This window comes from Oncorhynchus keta, chromosome 19 (assembly GCF_023373465.1).
Source record: "Oncorhynchus keta strain PuntledgeMale-10-30-2019 chromosome 19, Oket_V2, whole genome shotgun sequence".
NCBI classification, from domain to species: Eukaryota; Metazoa; Chordata; class Actinopteri; order Salmoniformes; family Salmonidae; genus Oncorhynchus; species Oncorhynchus keta.
In genome coordinates, this window is record NC_068439.1 from 82398786 (window position 1) to 82410597 (window position 11812).

General features: G+C 47.1%; 1 protein-coding gene across 1 annotated transcript; it reads left to right on the top strand.

The window, feature by feature from the left end:
• Nucleotides 1–1709: 1709 nt before the first annotated feature.
• On the top strand, nucleotides 1710–3945 carry LOC118382832 (protein c-Fos-like). The gene is made up of 3 exons (XM_052471566.1): nucleotides 1710–2027; nucleotides 2676–2891; nucleotides 3050–3945. The coding sequence occupies exons 1-3, from the start codon at nucleotides 1896–1898 to the stop codon at nucleotides 3818–3820; spliced, it is 1119 nt and encodes a 372-aa protein (XP_052327526.1). The 5' UTR covers nucleotides 1710–1895; the 3' UTR covers nucleotides 3821–3945.
• Nucleotides 3946–11812: the final 7867 nt, after the last annotated feature.

Sequence of the window (11812 nt, forward strand, 5' to 3'; positions counted from 1 at the left end):
CACTTAATTTGCTCACACACACATAACATGCACACACATTTATACTGACTCTACACACATGCACACACACTCACATAGAATCATATATCCTGATGCCTAGTCACCTTACCCCTATACATATCTACCTCCATCATTCCAGTATCCCTGTCACCTTCCCCCTATACATATCTACCTCCATCACTCCAGTATCCCTGTACATTTTTATTATGCTATTGGAACTGACCCTGTATATAGTCACCTTCCCCCTATACATATCTACCTCCATCACTCCAGTATCCCTGTCACCTTACCCTTATACATATCTACCTCCATCACTCCAGTATCCCTGTCCCCTTCCCCCTATACATATCTACCTCCATCACTCCAGTATCCCTGTCACCTTACCCTTATACATATCTACCTCCATCACTCCAGTATCCCTGTCTCCTTCCCCCTATACATATCTACCTCCATCACTCCAGTATCCCTGTCCCCTTCCCCCTATACATATCTACCTCCATCACTCCCATGTATCCCTGTCCCCTTCCCCTATACATATCTACCTCCATCACTCCAGTATCCCTGTCCCCTACCTTACCCCTGTCACCTTCCCTATACATATCTACCTCCATATCCATCACTCCAGTATCCCTGTCCCCTTCCCCCTATACATATCTACCTCCATCACTCCAGTATCCCTGTCCCCTTACCCCTATACATATCTACCTCCATCACTCCAGTATCCCTGTCCCCTTCCCCCTATACATATCTACCTCCATCACTCCAGTATCCCTGTCCCCTTCCCCCTATACATATCTACCTCCATCACTCCAGTATCCCTGTCACCTTACCCTTATACATATCTACCTCTATCACTCCAGTATCCCTGCACATTGTTATTATGCTATTGGAACTGACCCTGTATACAGCTTCTTAATTTCTTGTGTTCTTCTCATTTCTTGTTTTTATTTCTCGTGTGTTTATGTTGGTGGTCTTTTTTTGTGCTATACTGATCACTGCATTGTTGGATTTAGAGCTGGCAAGAAAAGGTATTTCACCGTACTTGTGCCCTGTTACATTAAAACGTGCTATTAATTCTCACTTGAAACATAGTTTACGTGTTTAATAGGCGAAATTACACATTCTGTTATTAACATCTGACTCCAGTGTGATCTGTCCTTGCAATTTGTAGTCTATGACATTGCAGATTTAGATATATGATACTTCTTCACAAAGTAGTTTGGATATAGTGAACTATTCAATATTATGAAGGTGTTCCTATGGTTTGGTGTAAATCCGTGTATATTTTTCAGAGTAGCTACCCCAACACTGGTTGTCGTGACATTATAATGTTATGGTACTGTCAGCCAATTGTAGCTGATCTCAGGATAGTTTTGGTGTTTCCAAGCAGGGCACGCCCATTTAACAGGATACACCATATAAGGTAAATTACGTCGACGGGATCTCCTTTTGGAATATTCCATTTCTTGGTAACGTCGATGTTCCAACTATTTTGTTGTTGTTGATCTTATACAATAAACACACATCAAACGCACGTTAAATCACAGATTTGAACTATTCTACACTACGCAACGTGTTACGAGTGTCAACACGAGTATTTAGTATGTTTTAAAACTGTTGTTATGTCGCGCTGATCATGGAGGTACGATCCATGCCGACGTCATGAGTATTTCCTCGCCAGTCGGGTGGAAAACTATAAAAAACCCTGCGAGCTGTCAGAGTCGGCAGTCAAACTTTTAGCAGCTAAAAAGAGAACGCAAAGATACGAAATAGACTTCAACACAGGATCTCTATCAACAACAGCTAACCTGCCAAAAGGGATCACTTGACTTTGACTACTTTATCCGACGCTTTTTGGATTTTGCCGAGTTTTTTCGTGATCTCCTGAAACGATAATGTACTCCGCTTTCAACACAGATTGTGACTCCTCTTCCCGGTGCAGTACCGCTTCTCCAGCTTGCGACAACCTAGCTTACTACAACTCTCCTGCGGGATCTTACTCCACTATATGCTCTCCACAATCTCAGGTACGTCGATCGATCAATTATGGCATATTTCCTTAGTTACAATGTCATTGATAACTGTACTACTAGTCAGCGCTTGACTTGGGAAGGAGCTCACCAGAGCTGAGTATCGACACCTCAAATGTAATACTGTTTGAGTTCAACGCTCCTGTCCTTTTATAGAATATTATCTGAAACTGCCGCAGATACATTTTATAAACAGTATCAGCACCTACTTCAGTTCAAGTCCAGCACTGATACTATAGTGTATTAACATTACAGTAATCCTATTTTTTTACTGTAATTTTATTAGATAAACAATAACATGCTAGGCTATAACAGTGCATGAAGTCTCCTTATAGTAGCCAAGCTGTTGAAGAATAATAAAGCATCACTCTGTTCTGCTCTGCAACACTGACAACGTACTCTTATAGTTCATTCATTTAGCGAGGAAACTCCAGTGAAAAGTTCTGCGTCATAGCTTACATCAGGAGGGATATTTATAGACCGTATGGCTTTTTAATAGACCGACCAACTGGCTTCATTCATATGCATGAAGGGACACGATGCGGTGCATTGCTTCAGCAGCATCACCCACCCACCCTAGTAGTCTACCCTGTCTGGATAGAAATCCTCCTATATTGACTATATTCTCTCCTCATTCTTGAACAGGACTTCACAGACCTGACTTCAGCATCCAGTGGCTCCTTCATCCCTACTGTCACGGCCATCTCTGCCAGTCCAGACCTGCAGTGGATGGACCAGCCGCTCGTATCCTCCGTGGCCCCTTCTCACAGAGTCCATCCCTACAGTGTCAGCCCCCCAACCTACACTAGCGCCATGAGGAACAAGGGCCACAGCTCTGGGCGCAGAGCCAAAATGGAACAGGTAAATATCTTAACTGATCTTAGACCTCATTGTATAATTATTCATTTAACGGCACTTTGGTTTTGAATATGGAGAACAGTGCATGTAGGATTTAATGATGACATTGCATTCAAAGATGGTGGGGAATTCATTTTCTTCTATTTTTTTTTCTTCTATAGCTTTCTCCTGAGGAGGAGGAGAAGAAGAATTTCCGTAGAGAGAGGAACAAGCAGGCAGCAGCTAAATGCCGCAACAGGAGGAAGGAACTCACCGACACTCTGCAGGGTGAAACCGACGAGCTGGAGGACGAGAAGTCCGCTCTCCAGAACGACATCGCCAACCTGCTCAAAGAGAAGGAGAAGTTGGAGTTTGTCCTGGCAGCCCACCAGCCCATCTGCAAGATCCCCTCTGATATGAACACTGTTTTCCCCTCCCACTCCTACGGGGTCTCCATCCAGCTGTCTCCACCCCAGCCTCAAAGCATGGTCTCCAGCTCCGTCTGCTCTGCATCTCCCCTCACCTCCATTCCGTTGACCGCCAGCTCCAACCTCTCCACCTCAGCCTCAATCTTCTCCAGCAGCCCCCTCCTGTCCACCGTCTCCGATGTCAAGATGGCCGACCTGGACACAGCCTGCCTGGAGGAGTCCCTGTCTCTCCTCGTCAAGACGGAGGTGGAGACAGCCCGGTCGGTGCCCGATGTAGATCTTACCAGCTCCATGTACACCCAGGACTGGGAGCCTCTCTACAGCACAGCCAATAATGACTTTGAGCCCCTGTGCACCCCTGTGGTCACCTGCACCCCAGCCTGCACCACGTACACATCTTCCTTCGTCTTCAGCTATCCAGAGGCGGAGGCGTTGCCTACCTGTGGCGTAGCCCAACAGAGAGGGAGCAGCAGCAACGATCAATCCTCTGACTCCCTCAGCTCCCCTACACTCCTAGCCCTGTGAGCAGGAGAACCCTAGTCCCTCAGCTCCCCTACACTCCTAGCCCTGTGAGCAGGAGAACCCTAGTCCCTCAGCTCCCCTACACTCCTAGCCCTGTGAGCAGGAGAACCCTAGTCCCTCAGCTCCCCTACACTCCTAGCCCTGTGAGCAGGAGAACCCTAGTCCCTCAGCTCCCCTACACTCCTAGCCCTGTGAGCAGGAGAACCCTAGTCCCTCAGCTCCCCTACACTCCTAGCCCTGTGAGCAGGAGAACCCTAGTCCCTCAGCTCCCCTACACTCCTAGCCCTGTGAGCAGGAGAACCTAGTCCCTCAGAGCCCTGTGAGCAGGAGAACCCTAGTCCCTCAGCTCCCCTACACTCCTAGCCCTGTGAGCAGGAGAACCCTAGTCCCTCAGCTCCCCTACACTCCTAGCCCTGTGAGCAGGAGAACCCTAGTCCCTCAGCTCCCCTACACTCCTAGCCCTGTGAGCAGGAGAACCCTAGTCCTTCAGCTCCCCTACACTCCTAGCCCTGTGAGCAGGAGAACCCTAGTCCCTCAGCTCCCCTACACTCCTAGCCCTGTGAGCAGGAGAACCCTAGTCCCTCAGCTCTGACTACACCCCTAGCCCCGTGAGCAGGATAACCATAGCTGTCTCCCAAATGACACCCTATGACCTAGTTAATTGCTTTTTTTTATCCCATAGGGCTCTGGTCAAGTAGTGCGCTTGGGGGGTAAGGAACATTCTTCCACACAACACCATTTCCTCTAGAGCACATTTAGCACATTTAGCACTTACCCCATGTACAGTACATGTGGTGACTGTGCAGAATGATCGCAGAGATATGGACTTGGACTCACACAACCAGGAAGCGAAATATATTTGTTTTGTATGGACTATAATAGGCTATTACTTGCCTCTTTTGACTATGTAGCTGATTAAAGCATGTTTAACTAATAAAACCAATAGTTTGTTTGGGTCTACAAAATAGTTGTTGATTTTTATGGTGCTAGATAACAAAGTTGTTGTGTTTCTGTGTTCAGAGCAATACAGTTATATTGACTTGTTTGTTTTCTGGTTGATGGAATGTGAGCTTCTTGTATGTTTGTGATATTTAATAATAATCATGATGTGCTTGTCTAGCCATGTCTGGTTGATCTCTCCTAGTATGAAAGTTTTCTGTGAAAACGTTTTTCTTTTGTGAAATTTCAAATTATTTTTATACTACAAAGAACTGAACCTTTGTAAAACGTAAAAAATAAACTGTTGAACGAATAAAATGATTAAATTATTTATTCACGTCTACATTCTATTTTTTTTTAAATACACACAGACAAATCATCAATTTTGCAGTGACATATATATAACTAATTACACTTTATATAGACTATGAAAGTGAATGGGTTTTCTATAGGGGGCAGTTACACAATTGTCTAAAATTGGGTCTTTATTAACGTAGTGGTCTGCACCTCTCCGTGCGCTGTTTATTTATTGTTCCGTGGCTCTGTTGCCAAGGTTGACTCCACGTCAGCGCGCTCTGACGTCTGTGCGTGCTTAAACGTTTCTTTTTTTTCTTCTAACTTGACACCGAACGCTGTCGCTGTGACGTTCTTTTCCGTGCCCAAATATAGATATTGCTGCCTCAACCTTCCCAGCAAGAAATGATTTCTGGATCATACTTTTGCGCGTTGAAGTTCAATCGAATTGGCAATAAATTATTTTGCACTTTACAATCTATTTCCTCGAGCAACTTTGTCTCTAAAATGGTGAATATTGACATCTTCGATAATGCGTTCGGCTACTATGGATAACGCCTCTGGGCAAGATATGCATGTTTACAGCAAACCGCATTTGGAGGTAATTTATTAGGAATCCAGCTAAATAATTTCGGACCACGAAGATGGTCTATTTTCTAATATTTCTTCACTCATTTACGAAGCTCGTGCTTTAGGCTACAGTCAGTAGGACTAGATGCACGTCTGCTTGATATAGCTACAGCGTAGCCTACTACTGTAACAGATCTATACGTCCCAGTCAGGAACACAACGTACTATGTCCGATAATATTAGAGCAACAGCTACAGCTTTCGCATGATCAAACGACTGGATTTTTGTTTAAGTCCAGCTGCAGAATGTTTAGGTCTATTTCTGACCCTCTAAAAGGGATTTATATAATGTTGCATAAAGATCAGAGGGGACACAAGTTGTGTGAGAATGGCTGGAAGTGGGTCCACGGAGGTATTCCCCGTTAAGTAAATTGTAGAATTTAGCATTTTTCAAACACTTGAAACAGCTTTTTCCGGCAATCTAGAGTCATAATCATTATTCTTAATGCTATATATATATATATATATATTATTACATATCTAAGCACACCTTTTGAGCTGTCTGTATCCTGACTAGTGGTTCTTTATTAAAAAACAAAATATGATTCTCTGCATCTCTGGGTAAAAGATTGAAAGGAACATGAGTCCTATTCATTACATTTAGTTATTGCTTGCTTTTCTAAAGTCTCAACTTTTCCAGCAGATATATATATTTTTTATTTTTTTACCTTTATTTAACTAGGAAAGTCAGTTAAGAACAAATTCTTATTTTCAATGACGGCCTAGGAACAGAGGGTTAACTGCCTGTTCAGGGGCAGAACGACAGATTTGTACCTTGTCAGCTCGGGGGTTTGAACTTGCAACCTTCCAGTTACTAGTCCAACACTCTAACCACTAGGCTACCCAGCCTGAAATGGTTTATTGGTAATATGCATTTTATTTTTTGTAAACAAGACAAATATGAGGAACACCTCAGAACAGGGTTGGAGAGCCCTGGTGTAAACCTACAGGACAGTAGCTCTCTGGGAACAGGGTAGGAGAGCCCTGGTGTAAACATACAGGACAGTAGCTCTCCAGGAACAGGGTTGGAGAGCCCGGGTATAAACCTACAGGACAGTATCTCTCTGGGAACAGGGTAGGACAGCCCTGGTCTAACATTTGAACAAGAGAAGAAAAGTTCTCAAGAAAATGGGGCTGCTGTTGGTCTATATTTGAAAGCAGAAACCTCTACACTATGTCTACTAGTCTGGGCATAATGGACAAAGTAGGGCCACAGGCAGATATAACAGTGAACTAGAGTGATGGTCTGAGTAAGAAGACTTCCGTTTTAAGAGCAAAGCTATGTTTTATTGAATTATTCATACACCCCACAAACCTACTCTAGTTTTCTCTGATGCTGGTCTTACAGTCTGGTCTCTTCATTCATATGGCAAACTAGGAACAGCATGAGAGTTAGTCAAGCATTTATAAAACCAAATTAACTAAGCTAAATGAACAAAACCCAGAAGAAAACGGACTAGGACAGCAAAGTTGCAAGCTCAGATTGCCCCTAGAAGTCTGTACCAGGGTTGGGGTCAAATTCATTTAATTTCCAGTCAGTCAATTCAGAAAGTAAATCAAATGGGCCTCCCGGGTGGTGCAGTGATTAAGGGCGCTGTACTGCAGCGCCAGCTGTGCCAGCTGTGCCATCAGAGTCCCTGGGTTCACGCCCAGGCTCTGTCGTAACCGGCCGCGACCGGGAGGTCCGTGGGGCGACGCACAATTGGCCTAGCGTTGCCCGGGTTAGGGAGGGCTTGGTTGGTAGTGGTGTCCTTGTCTCATCGTGCACCAGCGACTCCTGTGGCGGGCTGGGCGCAGTGTGCGCTAGCCAAGGTGGCCAGGTGTACGGTGTTTCCTCCGGTGCATTGGTGCGGCTGGCTTCCGGGTTGGATGCGCACTGTGTTAAGAAGCAGTGCGGCTTGGTTGGGTTGTGTATCGGAGGACGCATGACTTTCAACCTTTGTCTCTCCTGAGCCCGTACGGGAGTTGTAGCGATGAGACAAGATACTACAACAATTGGATACCACAAAATTGGGGAGAAAAAGGGGTAAACAATTTTTTTAAAGAAAGTAAATCAAATTCCACTTTTCCCAATTGAAAAGCATAGAAGAGAATTGGACTGTCAGTGCACATCCTGAATTGACTGGAATTGAAATGCAACTGACCCCAACCCTGGTCGGTACCATGATGAGTAGGAGGTTGATTATGCTATACTTGACTTTGGAGTCCATTCCTGTGGCGCCAGTCCCTGTCATTACAGGTGGCAGGTAGCCTAGCGACCCTATCATTACAGGTGCCAGGTAGCCTAGCGACCCTATCATTACAGGTGCCAGGTAGCCTAGCGACCCTATCATTACAGGTGCCAGGTAGCCTAGTGATCTATCACTACAGGGGGCAGGTAGACTAGCGACCCTATCATTACAGGTGCCAGGTACCCCTGGCGGCTCTATCATTACAGGTGCCAGGTAGCCTAGCGACTCTATCATTACAGGTAGCCTAACGACCCTATCATTACCACTACCTTGTATCCTTTTCCCTCTCGCTCTCATCCAACACTTCCCACACTGCCCCTACTCGGATGGTATCGCGCCGTCCCAACCTTCGCTCTCTCTCCCCCGCTACTCTCTCCTCTTCCATCCTATCATCTCTTCCCTCTGCTCAAACCTTCTCCAACCTATCTCCTGATTCTGCCTCCTCAACCCTCCTCTCCTCCCTTTCTGCATCCTTTGACTCTCTATGTCCCCTATCTTCCAGGCCGGCTCGGTCCTCCCCTCCCGCTCCGTGGCTCGACGACTCATTGCGAGCTCACAGAACAGGGCTCCGGGCAGCCGAGCGGAAATGGAGGAAAACTCGCCTCCCTGCGGACCTGGCATCCTTTCGCTCCCTCCTCTCTACATTTTCCTCCTCTGTCTCTGCTGCTAAAGCCACTTTCTACCACTCTAAATTCCAAGCATCTGCCTCTAACCCTAGGAAGCTCTTTGCCACCTTCTCCTCCCTCCTGAATCCTCCTCCTCCCCCCTCCTTCTCTGCAGATGACTTCGTCAACCATTTTGAAAAGAAGGTCGACGACATCCGATCCTTGTTTGCTAAGTCAAACGACACCGCTGGTTCTGCTCACACTGCCCTACCCTGTGCTCTGACCTCTTTCTCCCCTCTCTCTCCAGATGAAATCTCGCGTCTTGTGACGGCCGGCCGCCTAACAACCTGCCCGCCGACCCTATCCCCCTCTCTTCTCCAGACCATTTCCGGAGACCTTCTCCCTTACCTCACCTCGCTCATCAACTCATCGCTGACCGCTGGCTACGTCCCTTCCGTCTTCAAGAGAGCGAGAGTTGCTCCCCTTCTGAAAAAACCTTGATCCCTCCGATGTCAACAACTACAGACCAGTATCCCTTCTTTCTTTTCTCTCCAAAACTCTTGAACGTGCCGGGCCAGCTCTCCCGCTATCTCTCTCAGAATGACCTTCTTGATCCAAATCAGTCAGGTTTCAAGACTAGTCATTCAACTGAGACTGCTCTTCTCTGTATCACGGAGGCGCTCCGCACTGCTAAAGCTAACTCTCTCTCCTCTGCTCTCATCCTTCTAGACCTATCGAATACTGTGAACCATCAGATCCTCCTCTCCACCCTCTCCGAGTTGGGCATCTCCGGCGCGGCCCATGCTTGGATTGGACAGGTCGCTCCTACCAGGTGGCGTGGCGAGAATCTGTCTCCTCACCACGCGCTCTCACCACTGGTGTCCCCCAGGGCTCTGTTCAGGCCCTCTCCTATTCTCGCTATACACCAAGTCACTTGGCTCTGTCATAACCTCACATGGTCTCTCCTATCATTGCTATGCAGACGACACACAATTAATCTTCTCCTTTCCCCCTTCTGGACCAGGTGGCGAATCTCTGCATGTCTGGCAGACATATCAGTGTGGATGACGGATCACCACCTCAAGCTGAACCTCGGCAAGACGGAGCTGCTCTTCCTCCCGGGGAAGGACTGCCCGTTCCATGATCTCGCCATCACGGGAACTCCATTGTGTCCTCCTCCCAGAGCGCTAAGAACCTTGGCGTGATCCTGGACAACACCCTCTCGTGAGGCCCGCCTGTAGGTTCATGCTCTACAACATCCGCAGAGTACGAATTGCCTCACACAGGAAGCCGCAGGTCCTAATCCAGGCACTTGTCATCTCCCGTCTGGATTACTGCAACTCGCTGGGCTGGGCTCCCTGCCTGTGCCATTAAACCCCTACAACTCATCCAGAACGCCGCAGCCCGTCTGGTGTTCAACCTTCCCAAGTTCTCTCACGACCCCGCTCCTCCGCTCTCTCCACTGGCTTCCAGTTGAAGCTCGCATCCGCTACAAGACCATGGTGCTTGCCTAAGCTGTGAGGGGAACGGCACCTCAGTACCTCCAGGCTCTGATCAGGCCCTACACCCAAACAAGGGCACTTTCATCCACCTCTGGCCTGCTCGCCTCCCTACCACTGAGGAAGCAGTTCCCGCTCAGCCCAGTCAAAACTGGGAATGGTGGAACACACTCCCTCACGATGCCAGGACAGCGGAGTCAATCACCACCTTCCGGAGACACCTTCTTTAAGGAATACCTAGGATAGGATAAAAGTAATCCTTCTCACCCCCCTTAAAAGATTTAGATGCACTATTGTAAAGTGGCTGTTCCACTGGATGTCATAAGGTGAATGGGCGCTCTGGATAAGATTGGACTTAAATGTAAATGTAAATGTAATTACAGGTGCCAGTTAGCCTAGCAACCCTATCATTATAGGTGCCAGGTAGCCTAGCGACCCTATCATTACAGGTAGCCTAGCGACCCTATCATTACAGGTGCCAGTTAGCCTAGCAACCCTATCATTACATGTGCCAGGTAGCCTCGCGATTAAGAGTGTTGAGTAAGTAACCGAAAGGTAGACAGGTTTGAATCCCATGAGCCGACTAGATAAAACATCTGCCAGTGTGCCTTTGAGCATGGCACGTATAAGAATGATGTAAATGTGAATCCCATATCATGATCCATAGGCCATAAGAGAGGAAGAGTCAGGTGGGATTTATTTATTATTCACCCTTATTTGACCAGGTAAATTGACTGAGCACATATTCTCGTTTACAGCAGGAAGAGAGGGGATGAATGAGACAATTGGAAGCTGGGGATGATTAGGTGGCCATGATAGGCCAGATTGGGAATTGAGGGCCAGATTGGGAATTGAGGGCCAGATTAGGAATTGAGGGCCAGATTGGGAAATGAGGGCTAGATTGGGAATTGAGGGCCAGATGAGGAATTGAGGGCCAGATTGGGAATTGAGGGCCAGATTAGGAATTGAGCGCCAGATTGGGAATTGAGGGCCAGATTGGAGAATGAGGGCTAGATTAGGAATTGAGGGCCAGATTGGGAATTGAGGGCCAGATTGGGAATTGAGGGCTAGATTAGAAATTGAGGGCCAGATTGGGAATTGAGGGCCAGATTGGGAATTGAGGGCTAGATTAGGAATTGAGGGCCATATTGGGAATTGAGGGCCAGATTAGGAATTGTGGGCCAGATTGGGAATTGAGGGCCAGATTGGGAATTGAGGGCTAGATTAGGAATTGAGGGCCAGATTAGGAATTGAGCGCCAGATTGGGAATTGAGGGCCAGATTGGGAAATGAGGGCCAGATTGGGAATTGAGGGCTAGATTAGGAATTGAGGGCCAGATCGGGAATTGAGGGCTAGATTAGGAATTGAGGGCCAGATTGGGAATTGAGGGCTAGATTAGAAATTGAGGGCCAGATTGGGAATTGAGGGCCAGATTGGGAATTGAGGGCTAGATTATGAATTGAGGGCCAGATTGGGAATTGAGGGCCAGATTAGGAATTGTGGGCCAGATTGGGAATTGAGGGCCAGATTGGGAATTGAGGGCCAGATTGGGAATTGAGGGCTAGATTAGGAATTGAGGGCCAGATTGGGAATTGAGGGCTAGATTAGGAATTGAGGGCCAGATTGGGAATTGAGGGCTAGATTAGGAATTGAGGGCCAGATTGGGAATTGAGGGCTAGATTAGGAATTGAGGGCCAGATTGGGAATTGAGGGCCAGATTGGGAATTGAGGGCTAGATTAGGAATTGAGGGCCAGATTGGGAATTGAGGGCCAGATTGGGAATTGAGGGCTAGATTAG

What these genes read in the sequence shown, in the direction of transcription:
- LOC118382832 (XM_052471566.1), top strand. Translation starts at nt 1,896, where the DNA reads ATGTACTCCGCTTTCAACACAGATTGTGACTCCTCTTCCCGGTGCAGT. An exon ending in TATGCTCTCCACAATCTCAG is followed by an intron (nt 2,028 to 2,675) that starts GTACGTCGATCG and finishes ATTCTTGAACAG; the next exon opens with GACTTCACAGACCTGACTTC. An exon ending in GCAGAGCCAAAATGGAACAG is followed by an intron (nt 2,892 to 3,049) that starts GTAAATATCTTA and finishes TTTCTTCTATAG; the next exon opens with CTTTCTCCTGAGGAGGAGGA.